Below are 23508 nucleotides of genomic sequence, written 5' to 3' on the forward strand. Positions count from 1 at the left end.
ACAGTCCCAGATACTTTGGGACTGGAGTTACAGGTGGCCGTAAGCCTCAGTAGGGTGCTGGGAATTGAAGCGAAGTTCTCTGGGTGAGCAGCCAGTGCTGTAACTGCTGAGCCGTCTTCCCAGCCAAAAGTTGTAAAAGAAGCTGAATTAGAACAGGGTGTTCCAGATATGCACACTTGGATGCCACTGTCTGCACTCAGAGCACATTGCGATGGAGTCAATCTGCTTGCCTGACTTTGTCCTCTATAGACCGTAACTTCCTATGGGCAGGGCAGTCCCTTCTATCCCTGCGGTCCCAGAACCTGGTCCTAAATACCTGCTGAATGAGTCCTTGTTCTGTGAACATGCTCAGCGATGACTGTGAGAACTGTCCTCACGCAGGGTGAGTGGGAATTGAGGATGTCCTCGAGGGTTACAGAATAACAGCCACATATAGGTAATGTCACTCTCGGGTGCAGGCTTTAGCAATGTGCTTGAGCGAAGGAGTCAGCTGTGCTCTTAGCAGAGCAACATGGAAGTTTCTAGGGAAGCCTTGTCCGTGTTGCTGACCATTGAGTTGTACCTGGGGATTATTTAACATGGGGCTTGTCCCTAGGGCCTCAGCAAGAGGAGTGTGTCCTCTTAGCTTCTGAGCCATCCTTCTAGCTCTAACATCCTATCCCTAGTAAAATCCTGACTATAGAAGATGAGTTCAGCTCGACATCCGGGGCTGAAACTCTTGTGTTTCTTCTTGGGAATCATTTTACTGCAGATCTTTATGAGGTCAGCCTGGTGTCCCTATCAGGTTCCAAGTTAGCTGGGGCTACACAGTAAAACCCTGGATTTTTGTTTGTGTGTGTGTTAAGATTATTTTACCATCCTAATACAAATATGAATATCTAATTTGTAAAATTTTCCTTTTGCAGAAAAAGGATTCATAAATGCTACCAACTCACGAGAAGAGTATGAAATTGACCCATATGAAAAGTTCTGCTTTTCAGTCAGGTTTCAAGCATACCCACGGATCCGATGTACGTGGACCTTCTCTCAAACGTCATTTCCTTGTGAACAAAGTGGTCTGGAGGATGGATCCAGGTGAGAGAGCACAGAGCACAGTTCTCTACCTTTGCCCTTGAGAAAGACAATGTATTTGTGGAAGTGAATTCTCTCATTATGAGTGTGTGTACACACGCAGACACGCACACCCTCCTCCGCCTCCACCAGTACTGAGGATCGAACCCTGGGGCCTTCCTTGTGCGCGCTAACCAAACACTCTGCCACTGAGCTATAGGCTCAGCCCCATGAGTGTGTAAGTTAATTTATTGTTGAGTCAGAGACCCGAAGATGGAAAGCAAAGGGCACCATGTGAGGGTAGCTGCTCTGCACTCTCTCCTGGGAGTAAAGCCTGCCACATGAAAACAATCCTGGCGGTCTTTCCATCAAGAGATTGTGATTTCCTGTCAGAGTGCTGGACTGTGACAGTACCCTGGGGCCATGTGCATTAAGTGATGGAGGAATCGAACCTCCTTGCCAACCACAACCATGGTCCATAGGTGTACTGGTTTATGTAGGAATTGAACCTCCTTGCCAACCATAAACATGGTCCATAGGTGTACTGGTTTATGTAGGAATCGAACCTCTTGCCAACCATAAACATGGTTCATAATGTACTGGTTTATGTAGGAATTGAACCTCCTTGCCAACCATAAACATGGTCCATAATGTACTGGTTTATGTAGGAATCGAACCTCTTGCCAACCATAAACATGGTTCATAATGTACTGGTTTATGTAGGAATTGAACCTCCTTGCCAACCATAAACATGGTCCATAATGTACTGGTTTATGTAGGAATCGAACCTCCTTGCCAACCATAAACATGGTCCATAGCTTTACTGGTTTATGTAGGGATCGAACCTCCTTGCCAACTGAAAACTTGGTCCATAGGTGTACTGGTTTGTGTTTTCAAATGAAAATGCAGAGACAGCCCACCCATAAGTGGTAAAGGACAATTTAATTCCCCAGGGATTTGTCCAACTATATTCTGGGGGAGAAATTCTTATTCCTTCTTTGAAAAGCAAAAGTCAGCTTCCCCCAGTTTCTTCCTTTAACTATAGTGCTTCTTTCTTTTTTTTTCAGATTTTATTTTTAGTAGTTTTAGTTGTGTGTGTGTGTGTGTGTGTGTGTGTGTGTGTGTGTGAGAGAGAGAGAGAGAGAGAGAGAGAGAGAGAGAGAGAGAGAGAGAGAGAGTCTTTGCATGCTATGTTCTTGGAGGCCAGAGACTTGCTTACAGGCATTTGCGAGCTGCACACCACGCATGCTGGGAGCCCAGCTCAAGGACTTGTGCTCCTAACTGCTGGACCAAATCTGCAGCGCAGCATCTCCTGTTTCTTACAGCTCGTGACTTCAAGTTAGACTGTGAGAGCCGGGCACAGTCTAGAACGGTCACTGTCTCTCAGCACGTGATTCATAAGTGTAAGATCCATAAGTCACTTGGGCAGTTGTCTTAAAAGGTAGATTCGTGGCTCCTGTTCTAGACATGCTGAATCAAAATTGAGACGAGTTACCCTGATTTGATTTGATTTTTTTTTTTCCAAATAGGGGCTCACTGTGTTGCCCGGGCTGAACTTGAACCTTTGAGTTCAGACGACCCTTCCTTGACCTCCTGAGTGGCTGGCACTATGTGCTCGGCAACATTGATCCGAAGGCCTCTATTGCTGGTTTGTCTTAGCTCTGCTGTTTGATGTAGTAGCCACCAGCATTAGGCTAATGAGGATTTTACCCTGGGGTAGTCTAAATTGAGATGCAAAATATACTCTGGGTTTTGAAGACTTTGTATTTACAAAAAAATGTAAAATCTCATTAATAATTTCCATGTCAGTGCCGTGTTTAAGTGATTGTGTCCGAGGTGTGCTGGGTTAAAGAACTCAGCTATTGCACATAGCTCTACCCTCTTCTTTTTAATTCGTGTACACAGTTGGTGGGGAGTCTTAGAAAGGAGAATGTGGCTGTGTTGTGTCTGTGGCTCATGGTGATCTTGTTGGATCCCTGGTCACTGTGATGGCTAAAAACTGAGTTCTTGCCAGGCGGTGGTGGCGCACACCTTTATTCCCAGCACTGGAGGCAGAGGCAGGTGGATCTCTGTGAGTTCGAGGCCAGCCTGGTCTACAAAGAGCTGGTTCCAGGACAGGCTCCAAAGCTACAGAGAAACCCTGTCTCGAAAAACCAAAAAGAAAAAAAAAAGAAAAAGAAAAACCAACCAAACAAAAAAACCTGAGTTCTTCTTACCTTGAATACGCTCAGTGCTGCCTTGATGATATTGTGCTTTTTTTATTTCCTATAAAGTGATTTGAAATTGGCCTTTGTTTGAGCAAGCGAGCAAAAGAGGTACTGGGATGAGACCTAGGGCCTTGCATGCGAAGCAAGTGCTCTATTACTGACCTGCAGTCCCAGCCATGTTTGGATTTATGTTGTGTTTTTTTTAAGATTTATTTTTAATCTCCTGTGTGTATGTATGTTGTCTGCCTGCCTGTGACGGATCCCCTGGAACTGGAGTTATAGGTATTTGTGAGCCACCTGATATGGTGCCGGAAATTGAACTCAGGTCTTCTAGAAGAGCAATACTAGCTTTTAACACCTGAGCCATCTCTCTATCCCTAGGTTTTCTTGGTGATGGGGGTGTACAGTGGGGTATGTGTATATGTGTGTATACCCACATGCAGAGGCCAGACCAACACTGGAGGTCATTCTCTATTGTTCGCCATGATTTAAAAACATTATTGTTATTTTATGCATATGAGTATTTTGCTTGCGTGTATGTCTGTGCCTGTGTACCTGTTTGTGTGACTGGTGGGGTATCAGATCACATGTATGACTGGTGGAGTGTCAGATCACATGTATGACTGGTGGAGTGTCAGATCACATGTGTGACTGGGGGATGTCAGATCACATGTATGACTGGTGGAATGTCAGATCACATGTATGACTGGTGGAGTGTCAAATCACATGTATGACTGGTGGGGTGTCAGATCACATGTGTGACTGGGGGGATGTCAGATCACATGTGCACCTGTTGGGGTGCAGATCACATGTGTGACTGGTGGGGTGTCAGGTCACATGTGTGACTGGGGGGATGTCAGATCACATGTGTGATTAAGGGGATATCAGATCACGTGTACCTGTTGGGGTGCAGATCACACGTGTGACTGATGGGGTGTCAGATCACTTGGAAGGAGACTCATGGACAGTTATGAGCCACCATGGGGGAACTAGGAATCAAACCTGGGTCTTCTAAAAAATAAGTGCTCTTAACCACTGAGTCATGTCTCTAGTCCCCCCCTCCCCCACTATTTTTTTTAAGACAGACTCTCCCAGTGAACTTAGAGCTCACCGCTTTGGCTACACAGACTGGCCATCAAGCCCCAGGACCCATCTGTCTCTGTGTGGCCCCCATATTCCAGCCCTAGGGTCACAGAAACACACTGTTGCACCCGTCCTTTACCTGGTACGGATCTGAACTAAGGTTCTCGTGCTGTGTAGCAAGTGCTTTATCCACAGAGCCACTTCCCCAGCTCCCTAGCTGGAGTTTAGAGTTATAATGCAGGGATTACAGAGAGCTATGTGCCTTCCCTTACAAAAGTTATCCTAGTGTTGGAAAGGTAGTGTGAGGTTAACTAAGAACGCAGAGCTCCCCACCGGCAGTGTGCTCAGCATGCCAACATTTTGAGCTGGATCTCCCTCTGTTGCAGAGGGCTGTCTGCCTTGTAGACCACCCAGCCAGCACCCCTGGCTCCACTCACTGGATATGAGCAGCTTGTCTACCTTCTTTCAGGTGTTCCAGACCAACAATATCCCAGATGTCGCAGGGCAGAAAGAACCACCCTTGATCGAGAGTCCCACCTATTCTCATGAACTCTTTTGTTTCTTTCTTTGTGTGCTTGCTTGCTAGTTTTGAGACACAGTCTTTCTATGTAGCCCTGGCTGTCCAGGAACTTGCTATATAGACCAAGCTGGCCTTGAACTCACCAAGCCTGGTCTCATAAACTCTTATCCAGAAGTTGAGTTCCAGAAGTAGTGGACAAGAAGGGAGCCACCTGATGACAATGCAGCCTGTGTTTAGGACGATTGACTTGCTTGCCCCAGTGCACCAGTGTGATCTAACACAGTCTTAGACTCCCCTTGCATTGCAGGATATTTGTGAGCCTGACTCAGGTAAAGGAAGAGTTGAATTTGGTTTAACAAATGCCCCTTCAGGTAGTGGGGGTGCCTACCTTTAACCCTACCATTCCAGAGGCAGAAGCAGTCTGCCTTTGTGAGTTCTAGAGCAGCCTAGGCTATACCTTGAGTTCCAGGCCAGCCTGGACTACACAGAGAGTGCCATGTGACCCGGTAAGGTGCTACCACTTTCCTTCTCCCCCAGAGGACACATATTGTCACTGTGAGACCTGGTGATACACGGCAGAACATATCACAGAGCTGTGTCTACTACACAGTGAGGGGTCACTCCACTGGGCTGGGTGGCCACATTGCATCTGGGGCTCCAGTCTACAAGCCTGAACCCCAGCAGCTTTCCACCCCATTTCCGTCACCTTGGAGCAGGCTCTTATTGCCATAAAGACGGCTGCATCGTCATCCCTCTGACTCCACTCAGTGCCTTGTTCAGGAAATGCATCTGTGAACCAGGGGAGAGACCCCTGGACATCACTTCTAGGAGAAAGCGGAATCCTTGGTGTCTCCCATGACCCACACATGACATCGAGTGCCGTGCATTTCTTTGAAGGTTCCCAGAGAGTTAAAACTGTGTCAGGTTTAACAGTGAGTACCCTTCCAGTGCGGAGAGAGCCATCAGCTCGGTCCTCAGTGTTCCCTGACTCCGCTCTGCTGTAGGCTCTGGGCTGAGGTGGGAAGTAACACAAGCTCTGTGTAACTTTTGATGATAAAAAGTTCCAAATTTACTAATGCCAAAGCCAAAGGAGCATGCAGCCTTCACTCCACCCTGGATGTAGCAGTTTACTGGAAGGGAGTTGGGATGGCAAAGTATCAAAATATCAAGACTGTTATTTGTGTTCTGAGAGCCGAGTTGGGTGGCGGGAGTTTTTTTTTTTTCTCTTCTGTGTAGTAGCTAGACTCCTGCAGAAGCTTCAGTGTGGTCATGGTGTACGCCAGAAGTCTCTCAGCTTCCCCACCTTCGCAGCTTCATTTCTGCAATTTACTTCCTCAAATCTCACCCGAAGGTCTACTGGGGCTTGCCTTTCCGTGCTTGCGTTCGGTTTCTAGCTGCCTTGGTGGCCTTTTACTTCTGGAAGAAAAACAAAACAAAACAAAAAACGACCGAAGATTGTTTGCCCCTTACTTGAGTAATTATCTAGACGTAATAAACGCCAACTCCACAACAGTGCCATGGTAGAAAAAGTATGAGCTTGTCATAGCTTTTCCCCAGAGATACTTGATTCTCTCCTCCGTGAGTCCCAGTTCCCTCCCCACCGAGGCTCTCACTGAGCAAGGGGATCTCCCACGTGTTCACAGTCTGGATGACCAGCTAGTGGCCTGCTCAGGACAGGAGCAGGGACACAGAAGCCTCCGGCAGGACCTGAGGCAGAGCTGACATTTACCTTTTACTGAGTGGGGTTTGGGGTTAGGGGAGACATGAGCCTGAAGACATACAGAAAGGAAGGGAAAGATATTTGGCTCTAGAGCAAGAACATGAGACCCAATTAAGTTACATCTCCCTTCAGTTATGCTGTCTGTGGCCCTGGCTCCTTCCTTTCCTGGGCTGTAAGTACATGGTGGGACCCTGTCTTAAATGTATGTAATAAGTGTCTTTAACTTAATAGTTATACCATTGTATCTTAGTTATAATTTTCAAAGCTACCTAGTGTTATAGATTCTGAAAGTCAAAACAAGATCTCATTGTGTAGCAGTGGCCAGCCTGGAGCTTAATGTGTAGACCAGGCTGGGCTGTAACTCAAAGAGATCCACCTGCCTCTGTCCCCCGAGTGCTAACATTAAAGGTGGGTGCTACCATGCCTGGCCCTAGATATAACATTCTTTATGAATCATAAGCAGATTCCAGAGCCCTTAGACCAAGCCTGGCCTTTCTCAACTCCTCCCTTTGGGGGGAGTGAGGGGAGCAAATACAAGGAAGTAGAAGGTGATTTTGTGGCAGGATGAACCCCTCTTCCTAATTGTAATGACATTACATAGGCCTAGTCTCCAAGATAAGTCACTATGAACTCAAATTTCCTGAAGCTAAAAAAGAAATAAAGAAGAAAAAAATGGAGGAAATGAGGCTCTGAGCCTCCTGATGAGCCTCCTGGTCACTCAGATTGTTGTTGGGGTCATAAGGGTGGGAGAGAGCCAGGTGTGGGGGCACAGGCCTATCGTCCCGGAACACTGGAGGCTGAAGGAGGAAAGAGCATGAGTCTGGGGCCTGTGGAGGCCACGTAAAGGCAAGAGAAATCGGTAAAGCTATCTAGAGATTTAGTTCTGTGTCCCACTAAGTTACGTGATGGATTTCCTATCTGGATATTGTTGAAGAGAAAATACCTCAGGGGCTTTCCCTGCGGCAAGCCATGCCCTGTGGAGACAGCACGAAGAAGGGACAGGAGAGAAGAATCTTCACACAGCCTTGCGCTTTGTCCTTCACGGTGCAAAATGGTTGTATATAGTCAGATTTTTTGTTGGGCTGCCAGCTCACAACAACGACAAAATAAAACATGACACGGGGACTTATATTAATTATGAAAGCTCAGTCTATAGCTTAGGCTTGTCTCCTAGTTCTTATAACTTAAATCAACCCACTTCTATTCATCCACGTCTTGCCACGTAGCTTGTGGGTTTTACCTCTCCTGCATGTCTGTGTCTGGCTAGTGACTTCCTTCTTCCCAGCATCCTCTCTGCCCCCAAAATCCTGCCTGGTTATTGGCCTTTTTTTCCCAGCTTTTTATTAAACCAATCTGAGTGACACATCTTCACAGTGTACAAAAAGATTATTCTACAACAGCTGTGTGGTTATTAGTTTCTCCACCAAACTGAGCAGAACTTTTGCCATGGTCCCTAGCTAGCCGTGTCAGTGGGTCAGTCCCTCATGTCTCTCTGTCTGTCTTTGTCTCCTTCTCTCCTGTTTGATACAAGCAAGGCTCACTGTGTGACCCACATTAGCTTTGAACTCTTTTTTTTTTTTGGTTTTTTCGAGACAGGGTTTCTCTGTGGCTTTGGAGCCTGTCCTAGAACTAGCTCTTGTAGACCAGGCTGGTCTCGAACTCACAGAGATCCGCCTGCCTCTGCCTCCCGAGTGCTGGGATTAAAGGCGTGCGCCACCACCGCCCGGCTTGAACTCTTTTTTTAAAAGAATTTGTGTATTTTTATTTTCTGTTTATTGGTATTTGCCTGAATGTTTCTATATGCGTGCCTGATGCCCATGGAGGCCAGAAGAGGGTGTTGGATCCCCTGGTGGAGTTTTAGGTAACTGTGAGTCACCGGGAACTGAACCCCAGTCCTCTGAAAGACCAGCCCACTGAGTTACGTCTCCAGCTCTTGACCTTGGACTCTTAATTTTCCCATTTCTGCCTCCTGAGCAATGAGATTCCAGGTGTGTGCCAGTGCCATGTGGGCTACTGGCTGGGTTTTGTTCGTTTGTTAACTCTCTCCTCTGGTCCTCTTCAAGGCCGTTGGCCTTCCTCTAGAGAATCACATTTTCTGCTTTGGAGGCTCCTGTTGTTCTTCCCTTTCTGAAACCTGGGAATTGCTGCCTCACCCTCACCCCACCCTCCCCCACACCCACAGTTGGCCGTGGGAATTGCTGTGGTTGGCCCCACCTCCAGCGCTCCCCCTCCTCCACCCCCACCCCACCCCCATCCCCATCCCCACAGCTGGCTCTGGGAATTGCTGTCATTTGCCCCATCTCCTGAGCTCCCTCTTCCTCTACCTCCACCCCTCCCCCCCCCCCACAGCTGGCCCTGGGAATTGCAGTCACTGGCCCCACGGCCAGCGCTCCCCATCCCCCCACACCCACTCCTCCCCACGGCTGGCCTTTGACCTTTCTACCGTCCTGCTATCGCTTCTCTTCACCAGCGTTTCTTCCATGTCCTGAAGTAGGCCAGGGTAAGAAATGGAGGCTGGGGAGTAGCTTAGATGGCAGGCGGCGTGTTTGCCTCTCCCACTAAGTCCTTGGTTCAGTCTCTGCTTTCATAGAACCGGACGTGGTGGTGTACTGGGAAGGTACGCCACCATGAGAGCATTTTATTTTCGTTCTGGTGGTCCTGGAGATCGAACTCAGGGCAGGGGATACGCATGGCCGGCGCTCTAGCATGTGAACTCAGGGCAGGGGATAAGAATGGCCGACGCTCTAGCATGAACCTCACCTGAAGTAGAAATGCTGTGAACTTGGCAGGGGCGAGAAATGATTCCCGTCTCACTAGACGCATCCGACTAGGAGGAGGTAAGGGCACCCGCAATAATGGCGCCAGGTCAACCCTGGCTTGAAGCCCCAACTCTCCAGGTGTATCTTGGGGTCATCCGGGATTTGCTGTTGCCTTTTTGCACATGCACACCAGCATCTGAAATTTAGTTTTCCATGATAGCCCTCCAGCATGCCCTTTCCCATTCTTTCCTGCATCAGAACATTCTCTGAAACCTCAAATGTGAACTCTTGTTTCTCTTGTGGTAGAACTTGCACACTCTAGTTTATCTGCTCGGCTTCCCATTCTTTCATGTGCTTTAGAGACAGCGTCTCCCTGAGGACCTCAGCCCAGCCTGAACCTCCTGAGATAAAGGTGTGAACCACCACGCCTACATCCATAATTGCTTCTTTACCTGCTTCTAACATCGAATTGTAAAGTCTGAGAGGGGCTGGAGAGATAGCTCAGTGGTTAAGAGCACTGGCTGCTCTTCCAGAGGTCCTGAGTTCAATTCCCAGCAGCCACATGATGGCTCACAACCATCCGTAATGAGATCTAGTGCCCTCTTCTGGCGTGCAGGCGTACATGGAGGCAGAACGTTGTATACATAATAAATATATGTAAAGTCTGAGATAACAGAGACATATTTTTTCCCCCAAATTTGCGGCTGGAGACTTAATTCTCCCCACAGAATCAGGTGTCCGTTGGTAGCTGAATGAATGTTGCTGTCATCTCCAAACTTTCCACCAATAACCTTCTCCCAGTACAATCAGGCAAATCTAAGGTTGCACGTGCTGTGGATACTGGGCTCAGGCATCCGCAGCATCTCCTTCCAGCTCCCACCTCTCTGAGCAATTAGACTGTTTTTCAAGGGTCGTAATCAGTGGACTCCATTCTGCCCCCTTAGCCCTCTCTTCCCAGACATTCCAGCGCCTTCCTCTGTTTTGATCAGGAGGCCCCACTTCCATAGCCCCATGGCTTCCTGCCTTCAGTATTGTGGTTGCTCTTCCTTAGGTCTCTCCTTTTTGCCTTCTGAGCTAAGTGGACTGCAGTCCTGCGTCTGTGAAGTCCACAGAACGTTCTATGCTGAACGTCTATGCTTTGGGCAGCTACAAACCCTCCATCTAATGCTTCAGTGCTTCCACGTTGAGGGGTTTTACAGCCCACTGGGGGCTACCGTCTTTCTGCAGACGGGAGAGGAATAGCTGGGCCCTTCCATGTTGAAGGCCTGTACCCCTAAAGTGGTGCTAGGAGGTGAGACCCTGAGGGAAGTCTGTGGATGATGGGGTGTACTCTCTTGAAGTGGGGGATGCCCCCCACTCCACCTTTGGTTTCCCTGCTACATCTTGTATTCTCGCCATGTTGTCCCCCCTCACAGGTAGGTCCCAGAGCAACAAGGACAGCCAACAGTGGACTGACACCTCCAAACCTGTGTGCCCTAATCAGCTTGTTCTCTATGCACTGATTCACCTTAGCTCTCTGTTAGGTCGACAGAAAGCGAGCTAACGAGAACTTTCAGATCTGTGTCCTGCACAGTGGGCTCCTGGATTGCATCCATGCCGGCTGATGCCTACCTTTCTCTCACTCAAAAAAAAAAAAAAAAATTTGTTTTCATTTTATCTAGTTATTTTTGTGTCTGTGGGTCCGCATGCATTGTGTGTGGAGGTCAGAGGACAACCCTGGGAGTCAGTTCTCTCCTTCCACTTTGTGCATTCCAGAGATGAAATTCAGCTTGTCAGGTTCGGTGACCAGAGCCACTGCTGGGCCATCCTCTCGACACGCTGCCTGCTGAGGAAGAGTCTTTTTCTATTTGTTTGTTTTTCAAGACAGGGTTTCTCTGTGTAGCTTTGGAACCTGTCCTAGAACTCACTTTGTGGACCAGGCTGGCCTTGAACTCACAGAGATCCGCCAGCCTCTGCCTCCCAAGTGCTGGGATTAAAAGTGTGCGCCATCACCGTCTGGCCTGAAATATGCATATTTGGACAATATGCATATGTATTACTCTCACTGGTTGGTAAAGAGTGGGCATGTCATAGCCAGGGAGGATTTTCGAGGCAGAGAGAATGCTGGAAGAGAGTCACAAGTCAGATGTGGGAGAAGCAACATGGGAAGTTCGTAGATGAGGTAAATGAACGTAGCAGCATGTAGGTCAACAGAATGGGTTACTTTAAGTTGAAAGAGCTGGCTGGATACAAGCCTAAGCTGTCTACTGAGCATTTAGAATTAAGAGTAAGTCAATGTGCGTTTATTTTGGAACTGGCGGTCCCGACAAAAACTCCGCCTACACCTGTCTGTCTTTCTATTCTGCCATATTTGCATGCTTCCTCCCTCCTCTTTCTCACACATCTTCAAGTTATGGTCTAATTAAATATTTTCTCAGGGAAAGAACGGGGGAAGAGGACAAAGTAGAGCAGAGATGATGACTACGTGTGGAAATGCCATAATGAAACCCATTGATTTGTACTTTTTATAACTTAAAAATGCAAATTTTTAATTAAAATAAAGTACATAAAAATATGATTCCTCTAACAACCTTATTTTTTAAAAAAAATCAGTATCTCTTGAGCAAGCCTTTCCTTTCCTTTTGGTCCTTGTGACAGTGGGTGTATGAAAGCATATTCCTAGTTCCTTGCCTTCTCTAACTCTAACCAGCATCCCGTAGGCCTTGTAAGCATGGTGGATAACCCACATCCCACTACGGTCTCCAGCACCCCATAGTCCTGGTTGGTAAGCATGGTGGATAACCCACATCCCACTACAGTCTCCAGCACCCCATAGTCCTGGTTGGTAAGCATGGTGGATAACCCACATCCCACTACAGTCTCCAGCACCCCATAGGCCTGTAAGCATGGTTGATAACCCACATCCCACTACGGTCTCCAGCATCCCATAGGCCTGGCAAGCATAGTGGATAACCCACAATAGGAAGTTACTCATGTAAAAGCACACGCTCACTTGTCATGTCCCACATCCCCGGCGACAACTTTTGGGTCCCACCCAGTTTTTTCCTCCGTGCTTGGAGGGAAGCATGAGGATTAGGAAAGAAATAGACAAGAGACAACTGATAGAGTCAGGAGGGCATCAGTAAATGCTGAGATTCGCCTCATGTTTATTTCTCATAAGCTTTATATACCTCAATCCAAAGAGGAGGGGGAAAGCAAGAGACTTCTTTACCATGATACAAGAACAAACAAAGTAATTACCTTCTTAGTACCCAAAACACCAAGTAACCTTGGTCAAAACGTCCTGTTAGCATCCACCCCTTTGTAAACAGAGACTGCACCTTTGTTTTCCGACCTTCCAGACCCAAATAATCACACAAAATCTATGTTAATTAGAACACTGTTTCACCAATGGCTCGGGCATATTCCTAGCAAGCTCTTACATCTTAAATTAACCCATTTCTATTGTTTTATATTTTACCACGAGGCTTGTGATTTGTTACCTCTTGCTTCTTGGGCAGCTACATGGTGTTTCCCTGGCTCCTCCTCCTTTCTCCCTGAATTCAATTTAGTTTTCCAGCCTACCTATATTCTGCCCTGCCATAGGTCAAAGCAGCTTCTTTATTAACCAGTGGTAATAAAACATATTCACAGCATACAAAGAGGAATCCCATATCATCCCTTAGATCAAACCTCCTGTTATATAACCTCGAAGGAGCAAGAACAGGTCTGATTTCTCTGACCTTTAGGTGGAACGAATCCACCTCTGTGGGCTCCCACACTTGCTGTGCATCCCCAGTAGGCACTGGAGCCTGCCCAGTTCAGTTCAAGATCTTTGTCTGAACTCAGTGGGTTTGAGCCTTCCCTAGTGTTAACATCCATGTGTAAGTCAGTAGTAGACCATTGGATCATAGATGACTGGTTGACCACCAGAGACTCAGTCACTTCAGGATGGAGGAAGTTTCTCTACCCGCAGGGCTTCATCTCTATCCTGGAAAGTCAAAGTGTGGAGAAGCAGGACCAGGGGTCTCTCTTGGGATCCCTAGCCCTAGCAAGCCCTAACCCTTTCTGTGTTCACTTCTACAAAGTCCTCAGATGCTGCCGATGATGGTACTGAGTCTGTGTGTCTAGGCACTTTGAGTAAGAAGAATTAGAATACAAACACCTCCTCGTCTGGTTCTTCACCTAGCCTCTCCTGGAAGCAGGGGCTAAGTCTGTCTTTATTTGTTTCTCAAACAGCATATCTACATTTTGTGATCATAAGAACAAGCCAGGAGAGTACATATTCCACGCAGAAAACGATGATGCTCAGTTCACCAAAATGTTCACGCTGAATATAAGAAGTAAGTGAACTCTCGCTTTGTCTCATTTTATTCCCTATTAATTTTTAACCAGGAAGAGTCAAACACAGCCTAGAGGGATACTATCAATTTGCATGGATGTCGCTGCACCACGTGCATGCAGTACCCACAAAGGTCTCAGAAGAGGGAGCCTGATTTCCCCTGGAACTAGAGTTACAAATGGTTGTGAGCCACCATGTGGGTGCTGGAAACCGAACCTGGGTCCTCTGGAAGAACAGCAAGTGCTCTTAAGCCCTGAGCCCTCTCTCCAGCCCCTGAAACTGCTTTTGTAAGCTACATGCTTCTTTTATGTTGACTCTGTCTCCCATGTGCCCGTGTTCTTGTACTGTGACTTTATTGGCTTGGCACTTTGAAAGGAACACATAGGGAAGGCTGTGGAGTCACTGGCTGTTTTTGTTTTAATGAATTTCATTTTGGTCTATGCAAAAGTAAGAAAAGGACAATATATCTCATGAGATTATTTGTACAGATATTTTGAAGCTAAGTGTTATGTTGTTAGTGCACAGGTAGATGGGGCTTCTGTCCCTTAGCTCCCCCTAGGAAGTGAGCCACAGAGAGGTGATGCCTCCACCAGTCAAGAAGATTATATGGCAGCGGAAGGAGGGACCAACCAAAGATCTGAGACATCATGAATGAGGGGCTTCTCCAGGGTACAGAGGCAGCCTAAACTGAAGCCAGCACTGAGCTGTTTCTGGAAAAGCCCATCTTCCATGATCTTATTACATGTTACTTTCCGCAGAGAAACCTCAAGTGTTAGCAAGCATCTCAGCCAGCCAGGTGTCCTGTTCCTCTGATGGATACCCGTTACCCTCGTGGACGTGGAAGAAGTGTTCGGACCAGTCTCCCAAGTAATGAGAAGCTTGACGTCTCTTGAAATGGAAGAGCCAAGCTGGACATGGTGGTGCCCGCCTGTAATCCCAGCCCTCAGGAGGCTGAGGCAGGAGGATCTTAGAGTTTGAGGCCAGCATAGGGTACATAGTGAGGCCCTATTCCAAAAAAAAAAAAAAAAAAAAAAAAAAGCAAGAAGGAGGGGAGGGAGGGAGTGGGGAGGGAGGAGAGGGAGAGGAAGAAGAAAAAGAAAGGAAGGAGAATGAGAAGGAGGAGTAAGATTCCCGAACCTTTCACCATGACTACAGCTTGAGGAAGAGATGCGTGCCCCACTCGGCTGTCACTCCCAATGGCCGCAGCTTGTAACTTCTCTTCCCGCCATTTCTTTTTCCAGCTGCACCGAGGAAATCCCAGAAGGAGTTTGGAATCAAAAGGCTGACAGGAAAGTGTTTGGACAGTGGGTGTCGAGCAGCACCCTCAGCATGACCCAGGCTGGAGAAAGGTTTCCCGTCAAGTGCTGCGCCTACAATTCCGAGGGCACGTCTTGCGAGACCATCTTCCTAAACTCCACAGGTGTGCAGCTGTGTGCTGTCGTCAACATGCTCTGTCCCCAGAGATTCCCCACGTGAAGCCGGGCACAGTGGCTGGCTTTGACTGGGGACTTTTTCTAAGACGGTGTAGTTCTGAGCGAGTGTAAGATCTTTTTTTGAGTCAGGCAAGAATCCCCAGAGAGACTGTCCCGTTTTCCTTTTCGGGATCCTGTTCTCCATGGGTGCTGTGACTCACCAGGAGTGTGGAGTCCTGTGCACTCCTGGTGCAGTGAGTAGCTACCAAAGGTACCGCAAAACAGACTTGACCATCTGGAATTTCTGTCCCTTCCAGTTTTGTTAATCCCCTTATTTACTTTTAGCCTGCCTTTCTACATCATGGGGTTGTTTTTAGAGTCTTCCTGAAATGGCATCAATATTTTACGGTGCTTGGATAATATTGATTAATTCAAACCAGGAGTGGTGGACACAGCCCACCTCACATTCCAGGGGCAGAAGCTAGAGGATCCCAAGTTCAGATCCAAGCTAAGCTACATAGAGATCCTGCCTCAGAAAAAATGCAAAACAAAGCGAACAAATCAGCCAAAGTTCTGGCTTTGGAGAGATGGCTTAGCAGTTAAGAGCACTTGCGGTTCTTGCGGAAGGCCAGGGTTCAGTTCCCAGCAGCCATTTAGCAGCTCACAACCACCAATCAACTCCAGTTCCAGGGGACTGACAGCCTCTTCTGGCCTCTGAGGGCACCAGACATGCACATGGTGCACAGACACGCATGCAGGCAGACACTCACACATGTAACTTCTCTACACTCATGTGACGAATCTGGGTATCAGATACATAGACTTCTTTATATCTGTTGGGCTTGGTGAAAAGCTTAAAGGTCTATTATTCTTATGACTTAACAGTTCAATTTTAAAAAAATGCATTCAGAATTGTTTCTAATTTTCTGGAAAGGGAACTCATTGTTTATAGAAACAGTGGTTTTCTGTGGGGTGCCCCATACACACAGAATGTCCATGAGGACTGAGAATGGTGGTTACTTGAACAGGCTGAGAGAGTCTGACTAGTGAGGGCTGACTACTCAGACCTGCAAACGGGAGTTTTACCTCACTGCCTAGTGACTGCTTCTCTTGCAGGCCCCTTCCCTTTCATCCAAGACCGCATCTCCTTCTACGCAACGATCGGCCTCTGTCTTCCCTTCATCGTCGTTTTAACTGTGCTGGTCTGTCACAAGTACAAAAAGGTAAAGCCCAGGGGAGACTCACGCCCGTCTTGGCTCTGCAGCACTGCAGACTGTCGCTGACTCCCTGTTTGTCTCTAAAGCAATTTAGGTATGAAAGCCAGCTGCAGATGGTCCAGGTGACGGGACCCCTGGATAACGAGTACTTCTACGTTGACTTCAGGGACCATGACTACGACCTCAAGTGGGAGTTTCCAAGGGAAAACTTAGAGTTCGGTAAGGACTGAGTGCTCAGAGTTTCTGTGGCATTTCCTCTTCCTTGCAAAAATCTTTTTGTTTTTTTCCAGACAAGGTATTTCTGTGTAGCCCTTGCCCTCCTGGAACTCACTCAGTAGACCAGGCTGGCCTCAAACTCACAGAGATCCTCCTGCCTCCCCTCCCAAGTGCTGGGATTAAAGCCATCACCACCTAGCATCTTGCAAAATCTTTAACATATGCCTATTCCATCTTTCAGGGAAAGTTCTGGGGTCTGGTGCTTTTGGCAGAGTGATGAACGCAACAGCCTACGGGATTAGTAAAACGGGAGTCTCCATTCAGGTGGCCGTGAAAATGCTGAAAGGTACCGTGCAAAAGTCACTCAGAGAGGGGTGCAGCGGCCTCCTCTCTCTCCTGGGCGGGTGTTCTGCTGCTTCCTGTTTGCCAAGCGTTAAGGTTAATAAGGAGCATGCAGCAGACAAGGTCATGAGTAAAGAGGACAAGCCAGGAGAGCAAACCCCTTCTTCCTCTTCTTTCTTTGTTCAGCTTTTATTGACTTCTGTGTTACAGTTTGACACAGATTCTGGGTAGGAGAACAAACCAGAAACTTCTCACTTCCCATTCTGCTCCAGGCACTCCCATCTGGCGTCCACCCTCAGGCAAGGGCATCCTCACCTAATTTTTAACCCAGTGCTAGGAATTGAATCCAGAGTTTTGTGTCTGCTAGGCAAGCCCTTTACCTCAGAGATACTCCCCAGCCCTTCATGCTGTAACACTCTGCCTTGCTGTATAGCTCAAGTTGGTCTTGAACTTACAACTCTCCAGCTTTTACCTCAGGAATGCTGGAATTACAGGTATATGCCTTCATGCCCCGCTGGCCCACTCTCTTGCTAAGGTGGTCTCTGTAAGGATAAAGGGAGCTCCCTAACCCCCCCCCCTACAGTCACGGAAGTGAGTTACAACATGCAGACTATTAAGGAAAAATGGCACACAGAAAAGTGTGGAACAGAAATCTCACAGTCGAAGCCCCAAGCCAAGTAACTAAACTTCTATACATCTTGAGTTATAGAAAGAAATAGAATTGTATTGTTGGAAGAACGAATGATGTATGTGTGTGTGTGTGTGTGTGTGTGTGTGTGTGTGTGTTTAGTCTGTCTGTCTTATCATATAATAAAGTCTCTTAGGTGACATTTATAGTCTTTCTGGGTAGGGTGTCCTGGGCATGGAGACTTTTAGTCTCATCTTTTCAAGATTTCATGGCAATTGCATTTCTCCCGGGAAGGGAATTTCTCGAAGCAGATAAAGGAACCTCCGAAGGTCTAGCTTTGTGCTTTGGACTGGAAGAAGATCAAGAGTTGAGAGCGGGGTGAGGGTGGCATGAAAGGGTAGGGAGACCTCAAGGCTGCTCCATGAGGCCAAAGCTCCCATGCTTTGTTTGGGACTTGGGGTGTTGTTTTTTGAGCTTCAGCGCCTCCAAGCCACCAAGCCTGGGGTCAGTTAGAACATAAAATGCCACTGTATGTCCTCCCATCTCAGGATGCTTGACTTCTTGTTTTCCACACTGTGTTTTCTCCTACATCCCTGCCTGCATCCAAGGCCTTTGTTAGCTCATCTTCCATCTAGTTTTTTCTTTTTTTTAATGCAAATTCACTATACATATCTTGGTTTAGGGTACATACATTTTCTATAGATCAAGTTCAGGGCATGAAAAGATTCCCTCCTGTATCTGCAAGGTACAGAACCCTGAAGCAATATCAGAGCGTTATCATTAGGACATTTAACGTATGTTAAATATGGGTAGCAAATTTGTAGATTCCTTTTACATTGTTTTTTCTTAATGAGCATGGATAAGTATTTTTGAGATCCCAGTAGTGGGTTTCTCTATACCGATGCAATAAGCCAAATCCAGTCGAATTAATAAAACCCGGTTTAATAAACAGAACAAAGCAACTCCCAGGTGACTTTCAGGGGAGACAGGAGGGAAATCACAAGACAGGTCCAGGGACTGGGTCTTAAATACCCTGTAGGCATCATCCCCAGCGTCTCATGGGGAGGAGCTGCCACTTGGCAGGCTTTCTGTAGGTGGGGTCAGGAGAGAGAAGTGGGGCTGAGGTGGAGCTTCTGCCTAAAGCAGCATATCTTAGTTCCACAAAACAAAGGGTGTCCTTGTGGCATTTTTACACATATATCTGAAACACACTTTGGTCCTGTTCACCACTTCCCAGCACCCTCCCTCATCAGTCTCTTCCTCCGACTGGTCCATTTCCTCTTCCCAAAGGGCTCCTCCCTTCCACTTCCATGCCTTTGCCTTTTACTCTGGATCCTACGTATAAGAGATGGTGTGTGCTCTTTGTCTCTCTGAGTTCGACTCTTCTACTTACTAGAGCAGCCTCTAGTTCCATCCATTTTCTTCCAGGTGGTACAATCCTGTTCTTTTCCACTGAGTTTATTGAGCCATCCAGGACACCAGGACTGCCCCACAGTTACTTGATTGTTAGCAATCAGGACTCCAAACACAAGAATAATGAAATACTAACTCTTCTCTTCAACATGTTCCAAATACAAGAGAATTGTTTGCTGGAGAGAAGTTCTTTCAAGTGGAATATACCAGATCAAGAACTTTCAAGTTAGTGTTTCTAGCTGAGAAAATTGGGTGAAATACAAAAAAACAACCAAAACCTCTGGGATAAATTTATCACTACGCCGACAAAGACCATCCCAAAGGCTTTCCAGTTAGGTGCTCCGTTGCACACATCCTGAATATGTCTATAGTTTATCTTCTCCGAGACATCAGGAACATGAGCGCAAACCACTGGTCTTCACTCACACCAGGGTACCTGGTGTGAATACCCGTCTCCTCCTAACTGCATAGCCAAGCGCAAACCTCTATTCCTTTCTTTCTTTTTTTTACAGATTTTTTAATAATAAAAACAAACAATTTTATTGTTTCTAATATAAAATAGTCAAGCAATTTTTTAGTTTTTAAAATTGTTTTTATTGAGTTCTATATTTTTCTCCACTCCTCTCCCCTTCTACCCTCTCCCATGAACCCCATGCTCCCAATTTACTCAGGAGATCTTGTCTTTTTCTACTTCCCATGTAGATTATATCCATGTATGTCTCTCTTAGGGTTCTCTTTGTTGTCTAGGTTCTCTGGGATTGTGAACTGTAGGCTGGCCTTGCTTTTATTTCTAAAAGCCAGTTATGAGTGAGTACATATGATATTTGTCTTTCTGGGTCTGGGTTACCTCACTCAATATGATGTTGTCTAGAACCATCCATTTGTCCACAAATTTCAAGGTGTCATCATTTTTTCCTGCTGTGTAGTACTCCATTGTGTAAATGTACCACATTTTCCTTATCCATTCTTTGGTTGAGGGGCATTTAGGTTGTTTCCAGGTTCTGGCTATTACAAATAATGCTGCTATAAACATAGTTAAGCACATATCCTTGTAGTACAATTGAGCATCCTTTGAGTATACACCCAAAAGTGGTATTGCTGGGTCTTAAAGTAGGTTGTTTCCTAATTTTCTGAGAAATCATCATACTGATATCTAAAGGAGCTATACCAGTTTGCACTTCCACCAAAGGAGTGTTCCCTTTAACCCACTTCCTCTCCAGCATAAGTTGTCATCAGTGTTTTTGACCATGACCATTCTTATAGGTGTAAGATGGAATCTCGGGGGGCTGGAGAGATGGCTCAGAGGTTAAGAGCACTGACTGCTCTTCCAGAGGTCCTGAGTTCAATTCCCAGCAACCACATGATGGCTCACAACCATCTGTAATGAGATCTGGTGCCCTCTTCTGGCCTGCAGGTATACATACAGGCAGAACACTGTATACATAATAAATAAATCTAAAAAAAAAAAAGATGAAATCTCAGAGTTGTTTTGATTTGCATTTCTATGGTGGCTAAGGTTGTTGAGCATTTTCTTAAGTGTCTTTGAACCATTTTAGACTCCTCTGTTAAGAGTTCACTGTTTAGTCTGTGAGCCATTTTTTATTGCATTATTTGTTCTTTTGATGACCAATTTCTTGAGTTCTTTGTATATTTTTGAGATCAGCCCTCTGTCTGATGTAGAGTTAGTGAAGATCTTTTCCCATTCTTTAGGCTGCCGTTTTGTCTTGTTGACCATGTCCTTTGCTTTACAGAAGCTTCTCAGTTGTAGGAGGTTCCATTTATTAATTGTTTCTCTCAGTGTCTGTGCTGCTGGGGTTATATTTAGGAAGTGGTCTCCTGTGCCAATGTGTTCAAGCGTACTTCCCACTTTCTCTTCTATGAGGTTCAGTGTGGTTGGTTTTATGTTGAGGTCTTTGATCCATTTGGACATGAGTTTTGTGCGTGGTGATAAACATGGATCTATTTTCATTTTTCTACATGTTGATATCTAATTATGCCAGCACCATTTGTTGAATATGCTTTCCTTTTTCCATTTTATATTTTTTGCTTCTTTGTCAAAAATCAGGTGTTCATAGGTGTGTGGATTGATTTCTGGGTCTTCGATTCGGTTCCATTGGTCCTCCTGTCTGTTTTTATGCCAATACCAGGCTGTTTTCAGTACTGTGACTTTGTAGTAGAGTTTGAAGTCAGGGACATAATCCTGTTCTTCGCAGCTGAGTAAAGCCATCCTATGAACCACGTTTCCGTTGTCCATTCATTGGCTGCAGGTTCCTAGGCTGGTTCCCAGCACGACTATTGTCAAAGTGCCACCATCACCTGTGTGGAGTCCCTGTATCTCCACTCAGTGCGCACACCAGGGGCCACCCTCTGGAACCCAGCTTCCTTCTTGAGCTCTCATAACCGTGTCCCTTCTAAGCCAAGGCTTCATGTGCCCAAATACGTGTGTCTCAGTGTCACTCATTCGAGCTGAAGTCCCCCAACCCTGAACCCCATCTCTACTCCAGCCTGGTGATTACTGTGTCATTTCAGTGAGACGACCTTCCACACAATGACAGAAAAGAGGAAGCAGGTCCTTGTCGCTGGTCCTCTGAAGGTTTCCCGTACAGTGTCTCCTGGGCCCTTCCTCTTCCCTCTGTCTCCATGATGACCCAGTTCTGTCTCTCCACCAATGGTAGCTTCCAAAGCAGGCACCCTGCATCTTCTGCTGGGGACTGTGTGCTGAGGTACTGCTGGCCATGGTGCAGAACAGACCACACCATCTTCCTGCATGGTATTACCCTTAGCTTCTTTCTTTTTTGGTCTTTTTTTTTTTTTTTTTTTTTTGAGCCAAGGTTTCTCCAAGTAGCTCTGGCTGTCCTGGAACTCATTCTGTAGACCAGGCTGGCCTTAAACTCGGAGATCTATGTAATAGGAGGCTGCTTATTTGTTCCTGGCTGCCCAGACCACAAAATAATCACACAGAAACGATATTATTTAAACCACTGCTTGGCCTATTAGCTCTAGCTTCTTATTGGCCAGCTCTTACATCCTAAACTAACCCATCTCCATTAATCTGTATATTGCCATGCGGCTGTGGCTTACCAGGTAAAGTTCCATCTGGTATCTGTCGTCTGTTTCTGGGAGTAAGGGGCTACATGGCTTCTCCTGACTCCACCTTCTTTCTCCCAGCATTCAGTTTAGTGTCCCCCCACCTCCAGCTCTATTCTGCCCTATCACAGGCCAAACAGTTTCCTTATTCATTAACCAGTAAAAGCAACACATATACAGAAGGACTTCCCACACAAGATCCACCTGCCTCTGCCTTCGAGTGTTAGGATTTGTACACCACCACCACCGCCCAACTGCCCAGTGGCTTTCTACTGCTTGGAAAATGGTTCCCACAACCTCGAGCAGTTCAGCCCTGGCTCAGCCTCCCTAGCTCTCCTTCCCAGCATGCATCCTCTCTGTTACCCATGATGCCATGCTTCCCCACCCACAGTCTTTGTGCAGGTAGACCCTCCCACCTGCTCTTCCCCTTACACTTTAGAAATCTGCTTATCTTTCAAATGTCAGCTCAGAGACCACTTCTTAGGGAAGCCTCCTCTCATGCCACGGACAAGATCAAGTCCCCGAAGGCTATGGATATAGTGGTGTAGTAGAACATATACAGTGTGCTTGAAGCTGTGAGTTTAATCCTACCATTACAAAAAAAAATAAAAAAGAATCAAGCTGGACTGTGGTGGTATTCACCTTTATTCCCAGCATTTGGGAGGCAGAGCAAGTGGATCTCTGAGTTCGAGGCCAGCCTGATCTACAGAATGAGTTCCAGGACAGCCAAGGCTGCAAAGAGGAACCCTGTCTTGAAAAACAAAAACAAACAAAAAGGCAAAACAAAACAGAGAATCAAGTTTTCTGCGTTAAGTCACAAGAGCACCGCATAGACTTCTAGAATTCCAGACTCTAGCACAGCTATGTCTGTTTAGCTAGCCAGTTCATGTCTGCATTAGTCCAAAGCCTTCTGACAGCAGCATGTGGTGTTTCCTGTGCTGTTCTGTCCTAATGCTATGCATTCTGCTGCTTCAGTCCGCAGTGGTCTCCTGTGTCCAATCCCACTGTGGGAGACTCACTCGGCTTCCTTCCGGGATGCAGCGGACCCTTCTCCCCACCTATCCAGGCTGCTCGGTGTCCCCCTAGTGTAACCCCAAAGTCCTTTCATTGCATTCCCTTTATCTTGTGAGATCATCCCCCTCAGGAAGTCAGTTCCACTGTCCCCTTGGCAGATATCAGAATCCCAGATGACAAAGTCCCTTCTATAAAATGGCAGTGTTTGCATAGAACCAAGAGGACTTGGAGCCTGCAATAGAGGTTCCAAAGAAAGATGCTACCCTTGTCCTTGGGGCTCCCAAACCCACTGTGGTAGGGGTGCCCTAAGCAGCTACACTGGCCTCAGTGTCAGGAGCCCCTTAACACTCTTGGGCTTGAATTCTAGCAAGGTCCTGAGCACAGTCGGCCACACCGCGTCAATCTGTTCCCTGGAGATATTGCATTGGCTAGAGAGTACGTGCGTTATCTTTTCCAACCCTGCCCCCCATCAGACATACTTACAAATGGACGTTTCTAGACCTGGGGACCAGTTATATG

At 46.7% G+C, this 23508-nt stretch overlaps 1 protein-coding gene across 1 annotated transcript in view; it reads left to right on the forward strand.

The window, feature by feature from the left end:
- The window catches only part of Flt3 (fms related receptor tyrosine kinase 3), an 83696-nt gene that overhangs the window by 41414 nt on the left and 18774 nt on the right, over positions 1-23508 (forward strand). The window contains exons 9-15 of the mRNA XM_042055856.1: positions 906-1074; positions 13558-13661; positions 14419-14527; positions 14902-15080; positions 16189-16295; positions 16376-16508; positions 16747-16851. Coding sequence (XP_041911790.1) covers positions 906-1074; positions 13558-13661; positions 14419-14527; positions 14902-15080; positions 16189-16295; positions 16376-16508; positions 16747-16851 — 906 coding nt within the window. The remainder of the gene's footprint in view (positions 1-905; positions 1075-13557; positions 13662-14418; positions 14528-14901; positions 15081-16188; positions 16296-16375; positions 16509-16746; positions 16852-23508) is intronic.

The sequence above is a fragment of the Arvicola amphibius genome, chromosome 10, assembly GCF_903992535.2.
Source record: "Arvicola amphibius chromosome 10, mArvAmp1.2, whole genome shotgun sequence".
Classification (NCBI taxonomy): domain Eukaryota; kingdom Metazoa; phylum Chordata; class Mammalia; order Rodentia; family Cricetidae; genus Arvicola; species Arvicola amphibius.